The following is a 24,419-nucleotide window of genomic DNA, read 5'->3' as shown; positions in this document are numbered from 1 at the left end:
GAGCTCAGTCCATCTATACTAGGGTTGGTACCCATGGGGCCTCCCCTTAACTGAGGGTAAGAGGATGAGGAAATGGAGGAGGGAATGAGGCATGGACTGGGAGGGGAGAAGGGAAGGACACAGTGATCAGGCTATACAGTGAATTTAAATAGATAAACTTTACCAGAGTGTTGGGTAGGGGGAGAACTGCCAAGACGGAAAAGTAGTCTTTCCTAAATCATCATGACCACAAGCAACCTCCAACATTTATGAAATTTTGCCTAGTAAGGTATAAATTTAAATGCTTGGCTCACATTTATAAAAGACTTTCCACTTGTAATGAAACTTTGCTTTATATACAAGGATTATTTTGTTATCCACAGGACGAAGCAGAAATGACAAGTAATCAATTTGAGTGTCAGTTCTGCACAGCATCCCTTCTTGGGAAGAAGTATGTACTCAAGGATGATAATCTATACTGTGTCTCCTGCTATGATCGCATCTTTTCTAACCATTGTGAGCAGTGCAAAGGACCAATTGAATCAGATTCAAAGGTAGGTATCAGTTCAGTTCACACGCGCTCCTGTACCGTAGGTAACTGCTCCAAAATGCTCATTTTCTGTTTTGACTTTTATCCACATTTTCTACTGTGTGCTCACATCAGGCCACGATTCTTGAGGCTGTGAAATGTAGGTTTTAGTCTCACATTACCCTTAAGAAAACTTTTGTGTGACTGTGTGTATTTGTGTCTGTACACACACACACACACACACACACAGACACACACACACACACACAGTATTTTTTAGAATGAGTAAAATATAAAAAGTTAAACTATTTCCCCAGAGTTTTACAACTAAAATCTTGAGTCACTTCTGGAATAGCCAAAGTGTGTAAAAATACATGAAAAAAAAATTGCAAGTGTAAAAAATTCAAAGCCTGTGCTTTCCAACTTAAAAATCTGCCTTGTCTCCCTTACTCCCCTAGACTGCACCTTCTTACATCACACTGTCCTCTCCTTTATGCTTGTTATTAGCTTTCTTTTCTTTCTTTTCTTCCTTACGTTTCTTTAACTATGTGTTGTCAGTTGTTTGTTTGAAGTCTCGATGGACAATAAGATACTGCAACCTGAAAATTTAAATTATTCCATGTAATATCTCTCTGGTAGCTTAAAAAAGGAAGATAGAGAAAATTGACAAAATCCAGCAAAGTTATTTTTCAGTGGTCTTTGGTGGCCAATCAAACAAGCCCCAGGCTTATACTCTCAATTACCCAGAGTCTCCTTTCCACAGATAACAGTATTAACAGCTCTCCCTCAAGCTACTGGCAAAATGTACTGGTACTGGGATCCCAGGAGTCTCCCATCTTGTTCTAGAAAATGGCTTGTTTTATTGCAGGCACATTTAATTAACTTTATTTACTGTCTGAAAGGATCTTTGTTACAAAAACCGTCACTGGCACGAAGGCTGCTTCAAGTGCACCAAATGCCATCACTCTCTGGTAGAAAAGCCTTTTGTCGCCAAGGACGAGCACCTGCTGTGCACAGACTGCTACTCTAAGGAGTGTTCCTCCAAGTGCTTCCACTGCAAGAGAACCATCATGCCAGGTGAGATCCAAAGGGAGCTGTCTGCACTGCCCGGGGCCTGCATCTCTCCTCATGGAGAGCACCAGGGACTCACGACACTGCTTTGAGGAAGGCAGTGTTCTCGCTTGCTTTCTCTGCTTCCCAATTCATTCATCTATTCTTCTCGAACGAGTAAATCACAATGCTCTGAGATTTTGCAGTTTTATTACAGTGTTCAGTGTCTTCTTGTTTTTCATAGCTTACTTCATAGAAACCTGTTAGCCAGAGATAACTGAAGGGTAAAGCCTCTGCCAGAGCACAAGTGTGAACAGCCTGCCTTGGGCATAACCAATGTATTTCAGGGATGGTTCATCGTGAAAGATTGGAGATAGTCCTTATTTTTTAAATGTTCATTTATGCGTGTATTTTTCTGTTAGGAGTGTCAGAGGACAACTTTTGTGAGTTCTCTTTTTCCAACACATGAGATCCAGCATTCAAACTTAAATCATCAGGCATAGCAGCAAGCTTCTTTACTAGTTTTGCCTTTCTACTAGACAAAGGCACATCATTTCATAGGTCTATACAAACTGGACATTATTTTGTTTATTTGTTTAGTGGGGTTGTTTTTTTTGGGGGGGAGAGGAGAAAACGTCCATGTAAATACTTTTACTTCAAAATTAATTAAAATGAAATTTTATCATTTCCCCTCTCAATCTCCTCCTTCTGACCCCTCTTAAGTGTGTCCTGTTCAAATTCACAGTTTCTTCTTTCTCAGTCTTTGCTGTTACATAAACACATAAGCAAATATGCATATGAATACAACCTGCTGAGTCCCTACAGTGTTTCTTGCAGCTGTGTATTCTAGCACTGACCGTTTAGTATTAGATAACTAATTAGGGACTCATCCCTAGAAAATACTAATAGTTCTTCTCTCAGCAGCCAATAATTGTAGCTCTTCACCTAGAGACGGGGCCCCATGAAACTCCCCCCATTTGTCTTAGAACATCAGCTGTTGGTGGAATTGTTCAGGCCTAGCTTTAGGCATCATGTGGTTGATATTTCATGGGTGCAGCTGCCTTCTCATACTGAAAAGGCACAATCTCATGGCAGATTTCCTGTTTCTCTTAAAATCCTTCTGCCCTCTCTTTGTCATGTCCTTTGTTTTTTGGTCCTTTCCTATCCCTGTGGACAGCAGCGTTAGAACATGAATCAATCAGTCCTCCTGACTCTCATTATCACTGTTATCACTATTATTATGAATTCAAATAAATTCAGAAGCCATTTCTATAATATGTATCTCTAAAGTAGTGCCCTGAGCATTTAGAGTTATCCCTCTGATGATGGCTCAGACTCATTTTATCTATTATTATCTAATTATGTATCAATTTATCCATGAACCATTCCAAGTCTCTACATGCAGGACTTTCCCATTGCCATGCAGAGACTGCAGGAGTTTTCTGTGATTGATTCGCTCTTATCATGGCAGAGTGGTAGCAGTCTTTTCTCTAAGGAATGTCTCAGAAAGTACAAAATGTGGTTTCTCTAGAAGGGCAATCAGTTTATGACTATTAAAATATTCAAAATAATTGAGGTATGTTCTCCTAAAGAAAACACAAGTATTGTCTGGTTTATACTAACAGGGTCTTATTTTGGGGTTCAGGTTCTCGAAAAATGGAATTTAGGGGCAACTACTGGCATGAAACCTGCTTTGTGTGTGAGCACTGCCGACAGCCAATAGGAACCAAGCCTCTGATCTCGAAAGATAGTGGCAATTATTGTGTGCCATGCTTTGAGAAGGAGTTTGCTCACTACTGCAACTTCTGCAAGAAGGTAACCACTATCTAAAGAGGGTAAATCTATAGAACCTTCCAAATCACTGGTGTTTTAGCTACCTTATATACTTGGAATGAAGTGACACTATTGTGCTATATCTAATATATGAAGTAACCTTTAAATTTCAACACATCCCAAACTACAACTGTCATAATGAAGTTGACTTACTGTTTCTAGTAGCCATAAAATTTCACCTGAGACCAGGGATCAAATATTCAGTGATACACAGGTGACTTGATCTCCCAGTCCCATTGACTGCTTTATAGAGACTTTGTTCTGGGGCAGGTACAATTCTCTTTGCCTCCTAGAAGACAAGTTCAACCCATGTAGTATTTCAGTGTTTCCATTAAGTGTTTCAGAGAAATAAAGATCTGCGCCTCAGAGTGCTTGAGGGAGCATGGTTCTAGGAAACCTGCCTACTATTTTCTAGTAACTAAAAATCTCTTCCGGTCTTGGAGCTCTGTGCTTTCAAGGATAAGATTGGTAGACTTACACAGGTGACAGATCATGAGAAAAATCCAGTTGGGATGAGGACACAAATCTCAAGAGCTGTGATGTCCTTCGGTTCCCACTTCAGCACAAAAGGAAGCACCCTCTCTCTTATTCTCCCATTCAAAGCACACTTTCCAGCAGAGAAAAGTCATTTTTTAAAAACAAATGTGGCCTATGATTTCATCTTCCATGCTTTTATGTGACAAGCAACTCGAGTTCATCATCTTGATGAACTATGTCTGTATTTCATAAAATATATATTGATATTATCGAAGAAACCCTCGACACATGAAGCGTTATGAGTTTAAATGGCACTCTGAACTGGAGGAGAATACTGATTCATGACGGTGTATTGGTACACTGGCTCCTGAGTACTGTGATGCATTAACAACATTTAAAAATTACTTGTATATTCGCATTTGGACAGCTGAAAAGGTCATTACCATTTCTCCAGGTGAATGCACAAGCATGTATGTATGTGCACAGGCTATAGGAATTCTCTGCTTGTACTGGTAATAATTCCAGTGTTGCCTATGGAACAAAGTAAGAAATACACTTTTCAAAGTTATACTTATTAAATTACATCATGATGGTGACTGAAAGCTACAGTGAACAACAACAAGTCAGGACATGATCTAACACCTGGTGAGTTCCTCAGTTATTACTTTTCCAGAAATTCTGACTCAGGAAATGATGATACAAGCAACCATCAAGCCCTGTGGAATGACCTATGACATAAGAAGCCTCCTGGCCTGCTAGAGCCAATGGCTCTTACAGCACATGCTGGAAGTAAGATGAGAAGGCTTACCCTGCTGTTCTGAAACATGAACGAGACTTGTGGAAGTGTCCTGTAATTTGTTGGTCACAACAGAACCTTCCTTTCAATGCTGCTATAAAGATCTGAGGTGTCCGGGACAAAGCGCTATGTTTCCCAGGCTGTGGAACACTGCGGCTTTTGGAGGAAAGGATTTGAAGTCATTAGAAGTGCATGAAATGCTCTCATTGGATTGCAGATAAAGAATGCCTCAGATATTTTTTCCTCTTTAATTTTTTAATTACACACACCTTAAGAACAGCTATATATAAATGATGGGAATCAAAGCTAGGGAAAGAGATTCTTTTCAATTCAAACCACAAACAAAACTTTGCTTAAATAAAGCCAAACTACTTGATGTCCAGGACTTTGCATTCCTCCCCGGACTCCCTCCTCCCCCGCTAATTCTGCTTTGTTATATTAGAATTTTCTATTAAGAAATTGGTATCAGAAGGAAGAAAAGGAAACCTTCCCCTACCTGTGGACTTGGGCTGGGGCATGCATGGAGAAGGGGAAGGAAGGGAGGGGTTGGGAGGGGAGGAGGGAGGAAACTAGAGGGGAGATAGTAAAAAAAAAAAGTGTAATTAAAAATTAAATTAAATTAAAATTAAAAAAAAAAGAAACTGGTAGCTCAAACTGGAAGTGCCTTCAAAGCCAAATTCCTCCTCTCTGCTGTGCTCGGATGGCGCCTTCAGTAAGGCACTGGCTGGGTAAGAAAGGGCTGGGATCCCCAGGCGCCACATAAAGCTGGGCCTGGGGGCACAAGTTTGCAACCAGAGCCAAAGCAGGTGAAACGGAGAACTCAAAGGTCAGTCAGAGACCCTTTCTCAAGAACAATAGAGAGCAATAGGCAAACCTCTAGCCTCTGCACAGACACACACACACACACACACACACACACACACACACACACTATTACTGTCTCCACTTTGCCAGAAGAGAAACTTGTTCTAAGTCAGTGGTCAGATATTAGATATTAGATTTCATCTATGCTTCCTACTTCTTCAAAAAGAATATAATCACGGGTAAACTTTTTTTCAAGTGTTCCAGAGCTTTGGGATATATTATTTTGCTGAAAATCCATTTTTCAAGTTTCTGATCTTTTAAGCACTGCCTACAAATCATTTGACCAAACAAATCAAAGGAAGCCTGACTTTGCCGGTGCCTGCTGACAGGCATTTGAAGTCAGTCGGAGGCATTTTAAATTGCTTTCCTTCACACCTACCACTGTGCTTCTCATTTACTTATTCACAACGCTACGCTTTTTCACTTCTAGAAAAATTGACTCACACCAAATATTTTTAGTTTCTGCAAAACTTGCTATAAGGTTAAAGTGTGTTTAGAACATTTTCCCAAAAACCTGTACGATAGAGAAACAATATGCCTGTGCTTGTCAGAAAAGACGGCTTAAAGCAGGGTTACACTTTAACAGCCAGTTAATTTGATACAGATCTGTAGCTGCGGTATCTTCAATATCACCTTTACCTGGTCTTTGTAAGAAATGGACAGGAACATATTTCCATTTCCTCCGCAGCTCTATGAAGAGATGATTGCAAAGAAGCTCCACAGAAAGATTTAACCAATATTTATCAGCCTGGTTCTCACTAAAGATGTTTCAGCCTTTAAAGTAACACTGGGATTAAACTGGTTTTTAAAAGTATGTCATATGGGCTAGCTAAGGTGGTACAAAGTCTCCTTAGCTTGCACAAGGCCCAGCACTATACAAGCAAAATGAAGACCTCCTATGTGTCAGGGCCTCAATGTACAATGTTGCGGATTCTGTGACTCTGTGGCCAGCTTTTATGCAGGTGTCAGGAATGTAACCTCTGTGTATCATTTGAGACCTGAAGCTAAAATGTCACCTATTAGCTTCAAGCACTTTCTTCTTCAAAGTACAGTATCAATGGCCTTCCAAGATGGCTGAGCACACTGGGCAGAGAATGTGCAAGGTTCAGTGCTATCTCTGTAGCTGCAGCAAGAAAGGACTCCTCATCTACAGAAGGACTGAGTCTGTGACAGGTAGAGGTGTTGAGAACATCCAGAAAGAGCCGTCCTTAATCCAGGACTGAAGATGGGTGAAAAGTGAGTCACTGCTCACAATGATGGAGCTTTTCAGCTCCACTCACCATCTTCACTACCCAGTGTTCTCACACATGCTCTTACACTTTCAAGAAAAAGTGCTGTTGTTTCTGTTTGTTTTACTGTGTTTGACAGAATTCTTCAAGGTCAGATACTGATATAAATATAGAGTGTAGAATTATGTTAACCCTAGCAAAAGATCTTTGAAGATAAAAATAAGAAGTTCAGAGAAAGATGGAGTAAATGAAGCATCTACTTCCTTCGTGGTCCAAGGTTGTTCTGCCTCTTTTCTGATCCATTCTTGAAGAAAATTGGACACGTTTTCTGTTTTGAGGTTCTATATAAGCTCTATAACATTTGGCTTCTCATGTTGTCTTCTAAAACCACACAGATGTGTTCAAGGAAGGAAGCATCCTAACACAGCATCTCTACTGAGAGAGCTCAGAGCTCCAAGTGTGGGAACAGAGAAACATGATAGTGCCTGAACTGCGAGGGTATCCACGCTCACTGCCTTTCCATGATGCTTTGGCAGGTGATAACTTCCGGTGGAATAACCTTCCGTGACCAGATATGGCATAAAGAGTGTTTTCTGTGCAGCGGCTGCAGGAAAGAGCTTTGTGAGGAGGCATTTATGTCCAGGGATGACTTCCCATTCTGCCTAGATTGCTACAACCATCTTTATGCTAAAAAGTGTGCAGCCTGCTCCAAACCCATCACCGGTAAGTGCTTCAGCTCAGTTTGGTACCTCCATGATGCTCTTAGAACTATGTAAAATGCTGCCTAGTTAATTTAGGAAATGAAAATAGAATATTTTCAATCACATTTTCTTTTGAGGTAAACACAAGCAGATACTCACTTATAAATTTAAATTTTACATGGACCCCTCAAGGAAGTGACAGTGTATAATTTAGGTGTCTACACTGTAAAAGATAAATACTAAAAATACTAAACCTGTTTAGTTTTTACAGTTTCTAAGGATAGTCATAGTGCAAGACAGGAAAACAGGTAAGCTAAAAAAGAGAAAGCCCTAATAAAGGAGCCCAATTTGGGGTGCTTTGAGGAATTGGGAGGACAGAAGGGATACTATTAAATAAAAATTCTACTTTCTAATTAAAACACAAAAGGTTTTAATTAAACCCAAGTATTCCATAAAATAGCCGAAGATGTAATTAGAATAACATAGAAAGGAAATTAATTGAATTTCTTTTTAAGATGATTTTAACAAATGTGTTGCTTCTTTCCCTGTAATCACCTGCAGCAACTCTTGATTATGAAGGAAAACAATATAGTAATTTACTAAAGAAGCAAAGTACATGAGACACGGCTTGAAAACTAATGTAGATGACAGATCAAGCCACGCTTAGTAGCTTCTCACGGGGGTTGGCAGAGTGCATGATGTTTCTCCCAGAACCATCTCCAAAATGTTAATCCAGTGGTAAAAAGGCTGAAGCCAGCATGAGACTTGAGAAATCCAGCAGCTCTCCTTCCAGTCCATTTACTGTCACTAATGATGTGACAGACTGTGGTTCTACTTCCCCTTACTAGTGTTTTACATCATATTTCATTTTTTAGGTCAGATTGCATATCACCAAATCAAAGATTATTCCCTTTCTTCCTCCAATTTCAGATCTTTGTGTGTGTGTGTTGAATCTATGTGTATTTTCAAATTAAGGAAAACATTTTCTCTGCTAAGCCAAACCTGCAGTCTTTCCACTCACTTGTAAAGGGAGGAAGCCATCTCAAGGTTAAGCACAATCCTGTCTGTCCAGATAGGGGCACCATGTGTTCCAGCTCACACTGGTCCGTGGAAGTGTTTGGCTAGCAGACAGGTTTTACTTGGCCAATATTTAAATTGGCAGGGTTGAGGAGGGAATTCATATAAAATGCATTGTTGCAAGTAGAAGCAAATTAAAAGCTCACCACAGACAGTCAGGTTGCCTTCCCTTTCCCTGGTCAGCCTCCTGAGCTGCTGAGTGGCTGCCTGCTACAGAAATAGGTTCCCCACACTCTCCCTCTGCCGTTCAGCTCTTACAAGGTCTCACAGTAACAGTTCCATGCTACTGGGCTTCTGAGCATGTGTTCCTAACCACTTGGCTCTCCTGCCTTCTACTCATCTGGCAGCTCCTGCAGAGGGAGCCAGCTACGAGCCCCAACACTGTTCGTTAGACGATGGGACCTCCTGGTTCAAAAGCACCAGGCCTCCAGAGTCTCCTTGGGAAAGCCTCCCATCACAGCCTGCTCTAATTTCAACTAAACGGGGAGAAAAAGGCCCTGTGATGAGAAAATTGTGATGTTAAATAATTCAAAATATTTTTACAGCTCTATGAGAAGTCGAACAGTTAATGGTGATCTCACAGAGCCTACACAAGCCCTGAACTTGATGGGTTCAGTTCTGATCCGTGACAGACACAGGCACCTAAGTGGTATTTAGGGTGAATGTTCCATCAGGCAACTTCATCAGGCTTCATTCTGTATAGACAAAAAGCCAACACGTTTTGTTTTATTATACACAAAAACATAAACAAAAGACCAGACTGAAAAATAATCGAAATGTGATAGTATTTAAGTAAGAAGAGTCAACCTAAAAGAATTTCTAAGGATTGTCTTAAGACAAATGCCTGAAAAAACTTTGAGCTCATTCTAATATTTCTATTTTTAGAGGATTTTCCATTGATTTGTTTATTCACTTACTCTACTTCCCAATCAAAGCTTCCCTCCTTCCTCTCCTCCCAGTCTCTCCCTCTCACCTTCCCTCGCCTCCTCCTGACCCCTTTCTCCTCAGAGAAGGGGAGGCCCCCATGGACATCAACTCCCCCCTGGCATATCAAATTGCAGTAGAGTTAGGCACATCTTCTATTGAGACCAGTCCAGCCAGCCCAGGTAGGGGAAACGGGTCCAAAGGCAGGCAACAGAGTCAGAGACAGCCCTGCTCCAGTTGCTAAGGGACCAGGACTCTCATGAGAACAAGCTGCATGTCTATGTGTAGGTGACCTATGTCCATCCCATGCATGCTCTTTTGTTGATGGTTCAGTCTCTGTGTCCCCTATGGGCCCAGGTTCATTGATTTGTAAGTTTTCTTGTGGTGTCCTTGACATCCCTGGCTCCCTCAACATTAATTTTAAAAGAAGCTATTTATGTTAGGATGCTTTTTATATAATATCCTATATTAACTAAAATCTACGTAAAGGTTAGTTGCATGTAATTTACTGATGTTATCACAATGAATCGGCTTCATTTGAACCAATTACAGATATTATTATTTTAACTATTATAACTATTTAACTATTATATAATTTATAATAGTTATAAATTATAACTATTTTTATCTTTTTTATTCTTTAATTAAAATATAATTACATCACTTCTTCCCTCATTTTCGTCCCTTCATCCCTTCCCATCTCCCCTTTCAAACTCCCATTTCCCTCCTCACACTCAATTTGGTAGTTACTTTTCCTTTGATTATTGTTGCACACACAAACACAAATATATATAAGTACTATATATAAGTACAACCTATTGAGTCTGTTTCTGTGTTTCTGTACATATGTTTTCAGGGATGACTACTTTGCAGTGGATAACCAATTACAGTGGTAATCCCTGGGAGAGGCTAATTCTTCCTACTTAGCATTCATTAGTTACCTGTAGGGGTTTGTGTATGTGTGTGTGTGTGTGTTTGTCTAGGGTTTGGAAACAATGAGATAGATTTTCCCCTTCTGAATCTATCTATAGTGACATTATTCAAGTCTTGTTAATGCAGCTTTCTCCAGGAGACACAATCTCACACACTTCACAGTTCATCCCCTCTTCAAAGATATTCCCTGCTAGACATTTTAAGTGGAAGAGTTCTGTTGTAGCTGTAACTGTTTGGGACTAGGCTCACACCATCCATTGATCAATGCATTTTGTCCAGTTATGGCTCTCTGTAATGGTTTCCCTTTGCTAAAAAGAGATGTTTCTTTGATGAGGGCTGAAAGCCATACATATTTGTGAATATAAGGATAAAAATTAGAATGTGTAACTACTTGTCCCTCAATGGAAGAATAGAAATTATGGTACATTTACACAATGGAATTCTACTCAGCAATTAAAAGCAAAGAAATCATGAAATTTGCAGGCAAATGGTGGGAACTAGAAAAGATCATCTTGAGTGAAGTATCTCAGAAGCAGAAAGACACACATGTCATATACTCACTTGTAAGTAGATATTAGACATATAATATAGGATAAACATACTAAAATCAATACACCTAAAGAAGCTAAGCAAGAAGGCGGACCCTGGGTAAGATGATCAATCCTCACTCAGAAAGGCAAACGGGATGGACATTGGAAGAGGGAGAAAACAGGGAACAGGACAGGAGCCACCACAGAGGGTCTCTGAAAGACTCTACTCAGCAGGGTATCAAAGCAGATGCTGAGACTCATAGCCAAACTTTTGCAGAGTGCAGGGAATCTTATGAAAGAAGAGGAAGATAGAAAGACCTGGAGGGGAGAGGAGCTACACAAGGAGAACAACAAAACCAAGTAATCTGGGCCCAGGGGTCTTTTCTGAGGCTGAAAGGACCATGCATGGAAATAACCTAGAACCTCCCTGCACAGATGTAGCCCATGGCAGCTCAGTGTCCAAGTGGGTACCCTAGTAATGGGAACAGGGACTGTCTCTGACATGAACTCAGTGGCTGGCCCTTTGATCACCTCCCCTGAGGGGGGAGCAGCCTTACCAGGCCACAAAGGAAGACAATGCAGCCAGTCCTGATGAGACCTGATAGGCTAGGATCAGATTGAAGAGAAGGAAGACCTCCCCTATTAGTGGACTTGGAGAGGGTCATGGGAGGAGAATAGGGAGAGGGAGGTTGGGGTTGGAAGGGAATGAGGGAGGGGAATACAGCTGGGATACAAAGTGAATAAACTGTAATTAATATTAATTTTTTTAAATGTGTAACTACAATGATATTTCCTTTTTAAGATGTTCACTAAAAATTAGGCAATAGAGTCCATTTTAGAAGCAGCCCTCACCCTCTTCTACTTGCCAGGCAATCCATATGAAGACCAAGCAGCCCATCGACCACTTATGTGCAGGAGGCCCAGCTCCAGAGCCTGTGTGCTCCTTAGTTGATGCCTCAGTCCCACACCCCATGAGACTGGGTTAGTTGTCTCTGTTTGTCTTCTTGTGAGGTTCCTGACCCTTCCAGGTTCTTCCATCTTTTCCCCAACACTTCCATAGGACCCCCAGAGTTCAACCCCATGCTTGCTGGTAAGTCCCAGCATCTGTCTTGATCCACTGCTGGCTGTAGCCTCCCAGATGACATCCAAGTTAGACTCCGATTTACAAGCATAGCAGAGCATCATTAATAGTGTCAGAGGCTGGCTCTCTACCCTGGGGTGGGTCTCAGGTTGGATCGCCTCCCCCTGGCAGTGCTGCCTTGCCTGGCCTCAGGGGATGTAAATATGCTCAGTCCTGATTCGACTTAATGAGCTGGGGAGGGTTGATGCAGGGTGAGGGGAGGAAGATGGGAAGATAGTTTAAAAGAGGGGAAAGGGGAGATGGTAAGGAGGAAAGAGGGGAAGGGGGACTGGGAGAAGAGGAGGGAGGGAGCATGCTTAGGATGTAACAAAATAAAAACTGAAAAAAAAAAGCTGTTCACTACCTTTGAACTATCTAAGTTAGAGGAAGCAGCTTGATACAATAAAAGTTCTCTGAACTTGGCGATAATGGCCCTCATTTTTGCCTGTGTTGCCGGATACTGTGCGATGATCAGGGAACAATGCCCCCTTGAGGCCCGCACTTGCCACATCTACAAAATGAGTGGGAAAGGACAGAATATTAGCTTCCCTTCATTTCATTTAGAGAAAATGGAGTTTCAAGTGCTGAGTTTCTACAGAAAGAAGCATTAATGTTCCCATTTAGGTTCTTCACAAGGATAAAGTGAATTTAGTGAGGTTAATGGCGTGGGCTGTAAAGCCAGACTGCAGAGTTTGAGGCAGATCTCACCAGCTGGCGACCCTAAGTGCCTGCACTTCACTGTTGCTCAGTGTTTCTCTACAGATTGAAGATGATGGTAATATCTACTCTATGAAGCTTAAACAAGGGCTAAATACACGTGTTGGGAATAAGACTGGAGAGTGGCAGGCTCCAGGACTCAATGAATGCTGCATTGTATTTTATTGGTTTATAGGTACAAATGAAGCCAGATGAAGTAGGTGTCAATGATTCCTTCCTGCTTCCCTCCTTGCCCCCACACACACACATTTTTCTTTCTTTCTTTTTTTTCTTTCTTTTTTAGACAGGATCTCAATATGTAACCCTGGCTACCCTGGAAACCAAATAAGTAGACTAGACTGGCCTTGGACTCACATAGACCTGCCTGCCTCTGCCTCAAAAGTCCTGATGTCAAAGACATGCGCTACCACATCCAGCAGCAGATCAGTCTCCTAAAAGACTTTGTTGTAGCAAATGACCCTGGTGACCTAAAGAAGTAAACACAACCAAATTTAGAACAGTTCATCAACACCTCAAAGGTTGGGTCAGACTTTAGCATCCTACTGTTAGATGTTTCCATCTTTTTTTCTTTGTAAAATTCTATAGTTACTTTTACATTTGCCTTGTGCACAGCTTGCTAATAAAATTGAGAATAATTCATAGGCACCAAAATCCTACACATTCAATGATGTCTTATTGAGAGAGATTATTTATGTAAACACAGAACCTTACTCTTACAGTTATCTTATTAAGGCATAAAAAAATTTAATTAATTGTTATATGTCTTACTTGGAGTTTCTATTGCTGCAATAAAAACCACAATAAAAAAGCAAGTTGGGGAGGAAAGGATTTATTTTGGCATAAACTTTTATATCACTTTAGTATCAAAGAGAGTCAGGTCAAGAACTCACAGGATAGGAACCTGGAGGCAGGAGCTGATGCAGAGGCCATGGAGGGCCTGTTTACTGGCTTGCTTTTCTTGCCTTGTTCAGCCTGCTTTCTTGTAGATCATAGGACCACCATCCCAGGAATGATACCACCTCTAAGGACTGGGTGGGCCCTTGCCCACAACTCACTAATTTAAAAAAATGCCTTAAAGGTTTTTCTGCAGGTGGATATTATGGAGGAATTTTCTCAATTGGGGCTCTCCTCCTTCTCTCTGACTACTCAAGCTTATGTCAAGTAGACAAAAAATGAGTCAATACAGTATATTACCAGCTCACTCTTATTATAAAATAACAATAACACTATCGTACATACCCAAGCTGCATGTTTAATAAAGAAAATGTAATATCTGAATAAAAAAAAAAAAAGGAGAGGAAAGGAATGGACAGGACTGCTACTAGGTGTGGAGGAGGGGAAAGTTTGTTGTAGATAAAAGGGAGAACATCACCAGAAGTAGACATGTCTGGGAGAGTCCAGAGTGGTCATGACCCTGAGCCACATGAGGAAAAAGAGGAGAAGAGAGGGGAGGAGAGAGAAAAGAGAGGAGTAGAGGAGGGGAGGGGAGGGGAGGGGAAGGGAGGGGAGGGGAGAGGGGAGAGGGGAGAGGGAGAGGGGAGAGGGGAGAGAGGAGAGGGGTGAGGGGAGAGGAGGGGAGAGGGGAGAGGAGGGGAGAGGGGAGAGGAGGGGAGACGGGAGAGGAGGGGAGGGGGGAGGGGAGAGGGGAGAGGGAGAGGGGAGAGGAGAGGGAGAGGAGAGAGGAAAGGAGAGAGGAGAGGGGGAGGGAGAGGGAGAGGGAGAGGGGAGAGGGAGAGGAGAGAGGAAAGGAGAGAGGAGAGGGAGAGGGAGAGGGAGAGGGAGAGAGGAGAGGGAGAGGGAGAGGGGAGAGGGAGAGGGGAGAGGGAGAGGGGAGAGGGAGAGGGAGAGGGAGAGGGAGAGGGAGAGAGGAGAGGGAGAGGGAGAGGGGAGAGGGAGAGGGGAGAGGGAGAGGGAGAGGGAGAGGGAGAGGGAGAGGGGAGAGGGAGAGGGGAGAGAGAGGGAGAGGGGAGAGAGAGGGAGAGGGGAGAGGAGAGGAGAGGGGAGAGGAGAGGAGAGGGGAGAGAGAGGGAGAGGGGAGAGGGAGAGGGGAGAGGAGAGGGGAGAGGAGAGGAGAGGAGAGAGGAGAGGAGAGAGGAGAGGAAGAGGAGGAGAGGGGAGAGGTGAGAGGGAGAGGGGAGAGGGAGAGGGGAGAGGGAGAGGGGAGAGGGAGAGGGGAGAGGGAGAGGGGAGAGGGAGAGGGGAGAGGGAGAGGAGAGAGGAGAGGAGAGAGGAGAGGAGAGAGGAGAGGAGAGAGGAGAGGAGAGAGGAGAGGAGAGAGAGGAGAGGAGAGAGAGGAGAGGAGAGGAGAGGAAAGAGGAGAGAGGGGAACCAAGTACAGAAGCCAGGAGGCAAAAGGTTCAAAATGCCTGGATTACATAGAAAAGCGTCTCTTGGGGAAGGCCAGCCCAGTCACTGGACAAAAACGTTCAGGGTAGAAGTGGGGTATGCCAACCATATCCTGAAACCATACACTGGACTGAGGGATGCTGGGAGAACCCCGAGGCCAGGTCCGTTTTGATAAGTGGGCACCTCAGCCATTTGTCCCACTTGAAACTTAACAGGATCTGAACTTCTTTATGAGCTAAGCTCCTACATAGATGGAGGGATGGCTCAGTTGTTAACAGTGCTTGCTGCTCAATCACGAGGACCAGAGTTCAAGTCCCAGCATCCATGTTGCTAATTCACAAACACCTGTAAATGAAGCTCCAATGGACCTGACACCCTTGTTTAGCATCTTCAGTCACCTATACACACAACAGAGACATTTATATAAAAACATTTTTAAAAGAAAAATATATTAAATGTAAATCCCTTATCATTTTCAGAAAATTTACCTGAAGTCGATTCATATTCACCCTTTGTGCTTCATTTTCTCATGAGAGAATTAGGTAACACATATGAATTGCCACAGAAAATATTTTCATCACTCCTTAAGTGATAAGTAAGTCACCATAAACCCAAAACAGAAACATCCCGTGGAGACGACTTGTCTGATGAAACGAATAGATCCACTTGTCCATCACAATCACTTCCCAACTTCTAGAGCTTCCCTTTTCTCTACAGCTACTGGACATAAACTTGTTGAGGTGCATCCCGAAATCATATTGGAAAGACAAAGGTCAATGCTTTAGTGAGTGTTTTAAAAACTAATTTAGCCAAAGTTGTGATAGTGGCTGAAGGCCTTCTTAGAATTATCTCTGAATAAGGTGACCAGGCAGCTAGAGCTAAGAGACCCCTCCATTGACAGTAGAACTCCGGGCTGAAGCTGCTGGTACTAAAACTGTTAGTGTGGAACAGCTCCACGCTAGCCTAGAAGAAATTCTCGACTCGAGTCTTAGGAAAATTGTGCCTCAAACACATCCCCAAATAGGACTTACTCCAAGTAAAATTAAGCATGGAAAACTGAGAAATAAAGTCACTAAAGCATGAGGGCCGACTTTGCAGAGCGCATTCCTTTCACTGTGTTTTCAGTTTGCAGCTAGGAAAACTGGATCACACGAACAGCAGGGTAAAAATACATTCCTGTTCGGATCCTGGGGGCCTCCACCTCCCCACCGCACTGTCGTTTCTTAACGATTTTGCAGTTTTCACCTGCCTCCTCCCCAAAAAGTTTTTTTTTTTTTTAAATCAGTGCCTAACCATATTGTTTTTACTTCCTTAGATTTCAGAGGGATTGAGATAGGAATCTTATGGGCTGAAATTCTCAGTTGGACATGAGTCCAGAGGGCCACAGCCAGTGGGAGTCACTCAAGTCCACAGGGCGTTGCTCACCACTGTCTTCAGTGGTTTCTAGAGGATTTGCTGCCTTCTCAATCTGGTCACTGAAAGAATGGATTCCTATTTACCTTCAATTTCTTTACAGGTCTCAGAGGTGCCAAGTTCATCTGCTTCCAAGACCGCCAGTGGCACAGCGAGTGCTTCAACTGCGGAAAGTGCTCCGTCTCCTTGGTGGGCGAAGGGTTCTTGACCCAGAACATGGAGATCTTCTGCCGCAAGTGCGGCTCAGGGGCAGACACCGACTTGTAGAAAGAAACTCTTTCCCCACCCGAAACCCACTTTGCCTTTGCTCTCACTAAATCCGAAACTCGGCGGCACTCCTTTTTTATTTGTATCTTAGAAGGCAGTATAGTGTGGGGTACCCAAAAGAAAAGGTTTAGCACACTTTGTAGTTGAACTCTACAATAAGGAACACACAAACTCCACAGAATTCTGAAAGAATGGAGTTCTCACGAAATCCTTGTTCCCAAGTACTGGGTAAAAATAAAAAAAATGATAATAAACTATAGGACCTTTGTACTTAAGAACAATGGGCATCATGGATTTCAACAGCTAAGCATGGATTTCAACACACTTTAGATTAATTGTATTTTCAAAGCCCACAATGCCTTTTTTAAATGCTTACAGGTTCTATTTGTTCTTTAAGTGACTCTAACCAGAATAGTTGTTGTCCCCAAAGGCAAAACTTTAAATAGGTCATTACATTTTCACTCATGAAAACGAACGTTAGGGACTCAGTTCAGTGTTAGAACATGACTGTCATCCAGATATCTAAGGCATAATAGGACTCATAGTTATTTTTAAACCACTCATTTTGCCTTGGAAATTACATAGATGATTAATGGTCAAACGTAAACGTGAGCTTTAAAGAAACCTAGCAAAAGTAAACACTTATACTACTACTACTAATAATAATTCACGGGTGGAAATTCAGGACCAAAGCAAGCACAATACAGCAAAGGGGGCTATAGAGGAGCACCTCCCCCCGCCCCAGTTCTTCTATGCCTCCTCCGCGCAGCTCTCCCAAAGCCAGCCAACCCGAGGGCCCTAATCTGCTGCATGACCAGGACTTGAAAGCTCAAAGCAGCCAGTCCACAAATCACCATTTATTCTGTCACACTGGAAATTTAGGTGAAATTCTGCCACCATACAAACTATGTTTGTTTCAAACAGCAATTGACCATGGCCCTGCCTAGCCTGGGACACATGGAACGCAGTTTGTTCTCCCAATGCTCTGTCATCAGCCTTGGTTACAGAGACTCAGCTGTAGAAAGGTCAGGAGAAGTACCCTTCCGGAAGTAGTAATATGCTGACCTTCAGACTAGTGCAGGAGCCTTAAATGTTAAGACTCTAAGTTACACAGAAGAAAAGGCTATGCAAGATGAAAATGTTAAAAATGCGCCACCAGAGATGCAATTACAATTGCTGTGGCAACAATCAAAATAGTGTAAAATACAGTGGATGTTCAGAGATGTTAAAAATTTTGCAAAACTAATAGAAAGCCAGGCCACATATACAATTTGAAAATCACAGTTGTACTTTTGAATTAACAATGGCCAAGATAATTTTCTCATGTTAACATGGTGACGTGCAGGCCAGTTTAGGTGTTTGTTGTGGTATGTGGAGATGAAAAGGTAAGAATTGCATTTAATTTTTTTTAATGGTACTAGAGATCAAACCCAGGACATTACACATACTGTGCAAGGACTTTACACCTGGGATACATCCCGTGGATTTAATCTTAACAACTAAATGCATGGAATCACTTGATAGATAAATATTTTATAATCATTTCTTAAGTCTATATAAATACATAAAAACAGTTATCTATTTTGACACTGCTTAGTCACCAAATGTATATCGAATGTGCACTGCCCAAAAATAAATATCATGCTTCTGGGACTTTGAGGTGGGAGGAGGGCAAATCCAGGTTCAAAACTTGGAGGTCCACTTGCAAAGAGCCCTTCCCTAATGCTTAAGCAAAGCGCTACTGTAGACACATTATTCATGTGCAAAAAAGCTAAGAAAGACTTCTTTGCAATGATACAAAGACAACTGTGGAAAGCCATGGATAATCTATTTGACTTATAAACATAAAAATTTTTTAACTGACTAATTAAAGAATGGAATGGGCTGTCAAGGTATGCAGTGGCTATCCATGATTCAGGGTGACATCTACATGAGCAGCGAAGTAGAAGCATGTCTCAGAAGATGGCATGGAAGCTGCTAAGGTGCTGTGCTATACAGCGGGAAGAAATGATATTGTACAAGAGAAAGTCAGAGGAAGAAAGAAAGTTAACTGTTACCCCAAAGGTGCAAGTATGTATAACAGCCCATGGAAGTGTCCAGCGTTTTTGGCTAGGACAGAAAAAGGCTAAAGACAGTGTGTGTCCAGACAGTTATACCAACATGTAAATGGTGTGGGGATAGGACCAGAGAGGGCAGAAGTCCAATAGCTGAGTTTCCTACTGCTCCTCATGTGCATGTGTGGTTAGTAGCACAAGAGTGAGAGAACAAGCAGAAAAAATTCAAGGCTAGAGCTGTTTGCTGATGTAGGTGAGTGTATATGTCAACACATCAAAACACTTTACATTGTTATATTTGGAACTGAAGTTGACAAAGAAAGATATTCTTCCTTCCTTTGAGGAAAACGAGTAGGATGCCCAAGAGTCTGAGTTTTAATTGCAAAACCATTAAAAATCTTTACTGAGACAAATTAGTACCAGTGGGTGACTGAAACGTGATCATGTCACAATCAGGGGTTCACACTCAGTCATTATGACTTTAGGAACATCACATAATGCATTGCAGTAAAAGGGATTAGTCAGGGTGAAATATGTTTGCCTTTGAGCACACATGACCTTCATTAAAAAACTGCTGCAAAATGCCAGCATGAAAAATCAGCCTCAGAGCATTTTTGATGGTGGTAATATCGCTTTTTAATGTAAGGGTAAAAATACTTTTTAAAGTACTTGACATACTGACATAGTTCATGTGCTAAATTTAAGAATAAGATTTTACAATATGATATGGTTATATTTAACTGAACATATCAATTATTCCCTACCACTTTAATAGATCTTTCATATCTGTAGCTGCCATAATACAGCTTTTTGTCTTACAAATGGTGGTTTTCAGAAGTTTCTTATATCGAACAAATGTGCACTTCACATGGTGGATATTTTTGAAATGGATTTTGAAGATTTATTTTTTACATTAGCTGTGCTGTAAACACGACAGATATAGAATAACTTCTTTAATAATTCTCCTTCTATTGCATGCACCTTGCCTTACAATTTTAACAATATATAAATTACTACATTTGAGTATCATCTCAAGGCATAAATAGAAAAATACTTTAACTGATTATTGATCCAAACAGGATGCCTTTATTGTTAAATAAACTATGTGCTGCCTGACTCTCTTTCACAGTAGTCAGATTTAAAGGACTACTAAATTAAAATGTTTTATTTCTAATTTCTCTCTCAAGATCAGGAGAATAGCTCACCTTAGAAAGATATTTCTGCCATATCTCAGACTCTTTCACTATTTTTTTCTGAGTTGGAAGAATTGTTAAAACTCTTGGTAGTATTAAGCTCTTATTCATTTTATTGAAACCAAAGCTTTTGTAACCACAAAACGTTTCCAAATCCACACTGTTTAATTTTCTTCTTTTTTTCTTTCCAGTTTTAATTTTAATTAATTACACTTTAATCACTTTGTATCCCCCTGTGGCCCTCTCCCTTTTCCCTTCCCAATCTCACCCACCGTCCACACATGCCCCTCCCCAAGTCCACTGATAGGGGAGGTCTTCCTCTCCTTCCTTCTGATCCTAGTCTATCAGGTCTCATCAGGACTGGCTGCATTGTTTTCCTTTGTGGCCTGGTAAGGTTGCTCCCCCCTCGGGGGGTTGGGGAGTGATCAAAGAGAAGGCCAATCAGTTCATGTCAGAGACAGTCCCGCTTCCCATTACTATGGAACCCACTTGGGCACCGAACTGCCATGGGCAACATCTGTGCAGGGGTTCTAGGTTATCTACATCAATGGTCTTTGGTTGGAGTATCAGTCTCAGAAAAGACACCTGTGCTCAGATATTTTTGGTTCTGTTGCTCTCCTTGTGGAGCTCCTGTCCTCTCCACGTCTTATTATTTCCTACTTCTTTCATGAAATTCCCTGCACTCTGCCCAAAGGTTGGCCATAAGTCTCAGCATCTGCTTTGATACCCTGCAGGGTAGAGCCTTTCAGAGGCCCTCTGTAGCAGGCTCCTGTACTGTTCCCTGTTTTCTCCTTCTTCTGATGTTTTCATCCTCTTTGCCTTGTCCTCCTTCTTGATTAGTTTAATTATACAGATTTTAGTAGGTGTATCCTATATTATATGTCTAATATCCACTTATGAGTGAGTATATACCCTGTGTGTCTTTTTGCTTCTGGGATACCTCACTCAGGATGATCTTTTCCAGTTCCCACCACTTACCTGCAAATTTCATGATTTCCTCGATGACTTCAATATAAAACCAGACACACTAAACCTGTTATAAAAAAAAAAAAAGTGTGGAAGAGCCTTGAACTCATTGGCACAGGAGACAACTTCCTGAACAGAACATCAACAGCACAGGCTCTAGGAGCAACAATCAATAAATGGGACCTCATGAAATTGAAAAGCTTCTGAAAAGCAAAGGACACTGTCCTCAGAACGAAACAACTGCCTACAGATTGGGAAAGGATCTTCACCAACCCTTTATCTGACAAAGGACTAATATCCAGTATATATAAAGAACTCAAAAAGTTAAACAGCAACATATCAAATAATACATTAAAAAATGGACTACAGAGCTAAACAGAAAATTCTCAAAAGAGGAATATCGAATGACGGAAAAATATTTAAAGAAATGCTCAACATCCTTAGTCATCAGGATATTTCTTAGTCATCAGAAATACAAATAAAAACGAACCTCAGATTTTACCTTACATCCATCAGAAAGGTTAAGATCAAAAACTCAAGTGACAGTACATGCTGGAGAGGTTGTGGAGAAAGGGGAACCCTCCTTCACTGCTAGTGGGAATGTAAACTTGTACAACCACTTTGGAAATCAATCTGGCGCTTTCTCAGACAATTAGAAATAGTACTTCCTCAAGATCCAGCTATAACACTCCTAGGCATATATTAAAAAAATGCTCAAGTACACAATAAGGACATTTGCTCAGCCATGTTTGTAGCAGCTTTATTTGTAATAGCCAGAAGCTGGAAACAACCCAGATGTCCATCAGTGGAGGAATGGATACAGAAATTGTGGTACATCTACACAATGGAATATTACTCAGCGATAAAAAACAAGGAAATCATGAAATTTGCCGATAAATGGTGGGAACTGGAAAAGATCACACTTTAATTTTCATAATTTGTTTAATGTTTGAACCAATAAATATTTGAAAAAAAACTCCAAATAGCCATTTCTAGATTTATTATTATCACTATTTTAATGATTTTTGAAAAGTTCATGCTATTTATATGGATACATGAAAGTTAAAATTTATGACTGTCTTCAAGTATTTTTTTAAGACTGACTTTAGAGTCAGTCTATCCCTGAATATTATGGTGACTGGGAACATTGCTTTCATCCTGAGCTTTTCCCGCAAGGAAAATTAAACCTTTAGCTCTCATTAAACTACCAGGAACATGTCAGATAGCATCACCATCAAGAAATGTCTCAGGGCTGAAGGGATGGCTCAGCAGTTCAAAGACATATTAGTGGAGAGGATAAAGTTTGGTGCTTCACACTGAAATCTAGTCACTCACCAGTAACTAGCTCTAGCTCTAGGGAGGGTCAGACACACACACACACACACACACACACACACACACACACACACAATACAGGCACTCAAGCGCACAAGCAGACACAAAACAAAAATCTTTTATTTTATTATTTATTTTTTGATTATTACAATTTATTCACTTTGTATCCCAGCTGTATCCCCCTCCCTCGTCCCCTCCAAATCCCACTCTGCCTCCCTTTTCTCCTCCCATGCCTCTCTCTCAATCTGCTAGCCCAGAAGCAGAGACATGGTATATACTCACTTATAAGTGGATACTAGTCATGTAATATAGGATAAGCATACTAAAATATATACTGCTAAATAAGCTAAATATCAAGGAGAACCCTGGATAAGATGATCAATCCTCACTCAGAAAGGCAAAACGGAGAAAACAGGGAACAGGACAGGAGCCTACCACAGAGGGCCTCTGAAAGAATCTATCCTGCAGGGTATCTAAGAAAATAAACCTTTTTTAAAAGTAAGAAGAAAGAAATGTCTGAGCTGTGTACAATGGGAGCTACTATAATCCCTGCTCCTGTGAGCTTGAGGAGAAAGGATTGGGAAGGAGAACTGACCTGGAGCACTGAGGCATGCTTGACAACATAGAGACCTGTTTCAAATGAGGAAACCACTTTCTCAAAACTCGGAGTTCTTTGCTAATCCCTATCAAGACTTGAGAAAGTAAACCACAAGGAAAGATGTACACTCAGATCTCATAAGTTACTAAATCCAAATTTTACAAAAATATATATTATCAACATGACAGAAAGATACCATGAGAGAAGACAGTAAGAATCTTCATTTGAACCATACCAATGGTCAAATTTCTTCTCAGGTTGAAGAATTATTAAAATTCTTGGTGTTTTATGATATTAATTATATTAAAATCAAATGGATACCACAAAACATTATGAAACTTTGTCCTAATCCACACTTTTAGGAGAGCATAGACATGAGCTCTCCCACCTGAGCTTTCCCCCCCCAACAAACATTGAACCTTTAGCTCTCATTAAACTACCAAGAACATGTCATATAGCCTCGCCATCAAGGAAAGTGAGGGCTGAGGGGACGGCTCAGCAGTTCAAAGCACATACTACTACTACTTACTCAGAGGATGGAGTTGGGTGCCTCACTCGGAAGTCCAGTCGCTCACCAGTAGCTGTAGCTCCACTGCAGGGGCACCAATCCATCCACGTGCCTTAAATGCTCCCCCAAAATGCATCCAGAAATAGAGAAATTCTTATTAGAATTAGAGCAATTCTGACTTCGCCTGATTGACTAGCTTTAGGTTCAGGTAAATTCTAGCATAATGGAGGTAGAGAGTGTGTTTCTAAAATTGGAAATCAGAAAGGAGAAAAACAAATGAAAAGATCAGGCTCACTCACTATAGTAGCTTTACAGACTTCTGGTTCTGTATTAGATACAATCCATGATGTTATTTGATGGTCACTGGAGTGTGTGTGCTATATGCTCACATTTTTATTAAAGTATAGCACCACGAAAAAAAGCACAAATAAAAACTGTGCGTTTAACTCTTATATTTACTTCAGTTATATCTTCTCTAATAGTTTTTTCAATTTATTCCTATGTTTGAAAAATAAAAATTGTATATATTTAAACAAAAAAGAAAAGAAAGAAAGAAAAAAGACCAGGCTCAAAGGTGTATTAAAGAAAAAACCGTGTGTCTGTGGTGACAGGACTGGACACATCTGTGGCTGGAAAGAGCAGCAGCAGCTTTGAAAGAACTGTAGCCTGCATCAGAGGAAATGAGTATTTTAGTAACGTGTTTTCCAGCAATGGTCAGAAACTTAAAGAGTGAATGTCTACAAAATTAAACATTAATGAGCTCAGTGACACAATGCTATTTCTACCTTATTCAGAAAGGAAATTTTAGTTTGATATGTGTGGAAGGATGCATACTAGATGCAGTGGTTTTCCTTTAAATATTGAGCTGTGTCTACAACATCCTTGACAAGACTGTTTTTCTGGTAGCTCCACCTCAAGGTCTTGGGGAAAATGAATGGAGTGTGGACAAAGAGAGTAGGAGGAAAAGAAAAGTGTTGGTT

General features: G+C 41.2%; 1 protein-coding gene across 1 annotated transcript in view; it reads left to right on the top strand.

Annotated features, from left to right (window-relative positions):
- The window catches only part of Fhl5 (four and a half LIM domains 5), a 38,556-nt gene extending 20,913 nt beyond the window's left edge, over positions 1 to 17,643 (top strand). Inside the window, exons 2-6 of the mRNA XM_060384620.1 lie at positions 363 to 533; positions 1,411 to 1,585; positions 3,204 to 3,373; positions 7,294 to 7,480; positions 16,622 to 17,643. Of these exons, the coding sequence (XP_060240603.1) occupies positions 375 to 533; positions 1,411 to 1,585; positions 3,204 to 3,373; positions 7,294 to 7,480; positions 16,622 to 16,785 (855 nt within the window). The 5' untranslated portion in view covers positions 363 to 374 and the 3' untranslated portion in view covers positions 16,786 to 17,643. The remainder of the gene's footprint in view (positions 1 to 362; positions 534 to 1,410; positions 1,586 to 3,203; positions 3,374 to 7,293; positions 7,481 to 16,621) is intronic.
- The last annotated feature ends 6,776 nt before the right edge of the window (positions 17,644 to 24,419 follow it).

Source organism: Meriones unguiculatus, chromosome 6 (assembly GCF_030254825.1).
Source record: "Meriones unguiculatus strain TT.TT164.6M chromosome 6, Bangor_MerUng_6.1, whole genome shotgun sequence".
In the NCBI taxonomy this organism is placed as follows: Eukaryota; Metazoa; Chordata; class Mammalia; order Rodentia; family Muridae; genus Meriones; species Meriones unguiculatus.
The sequence above is the reverse complement of the archived record's forward strand: the minus strand, read 5'-3'. Positions and strand labels throughout refer to the sequence as shown.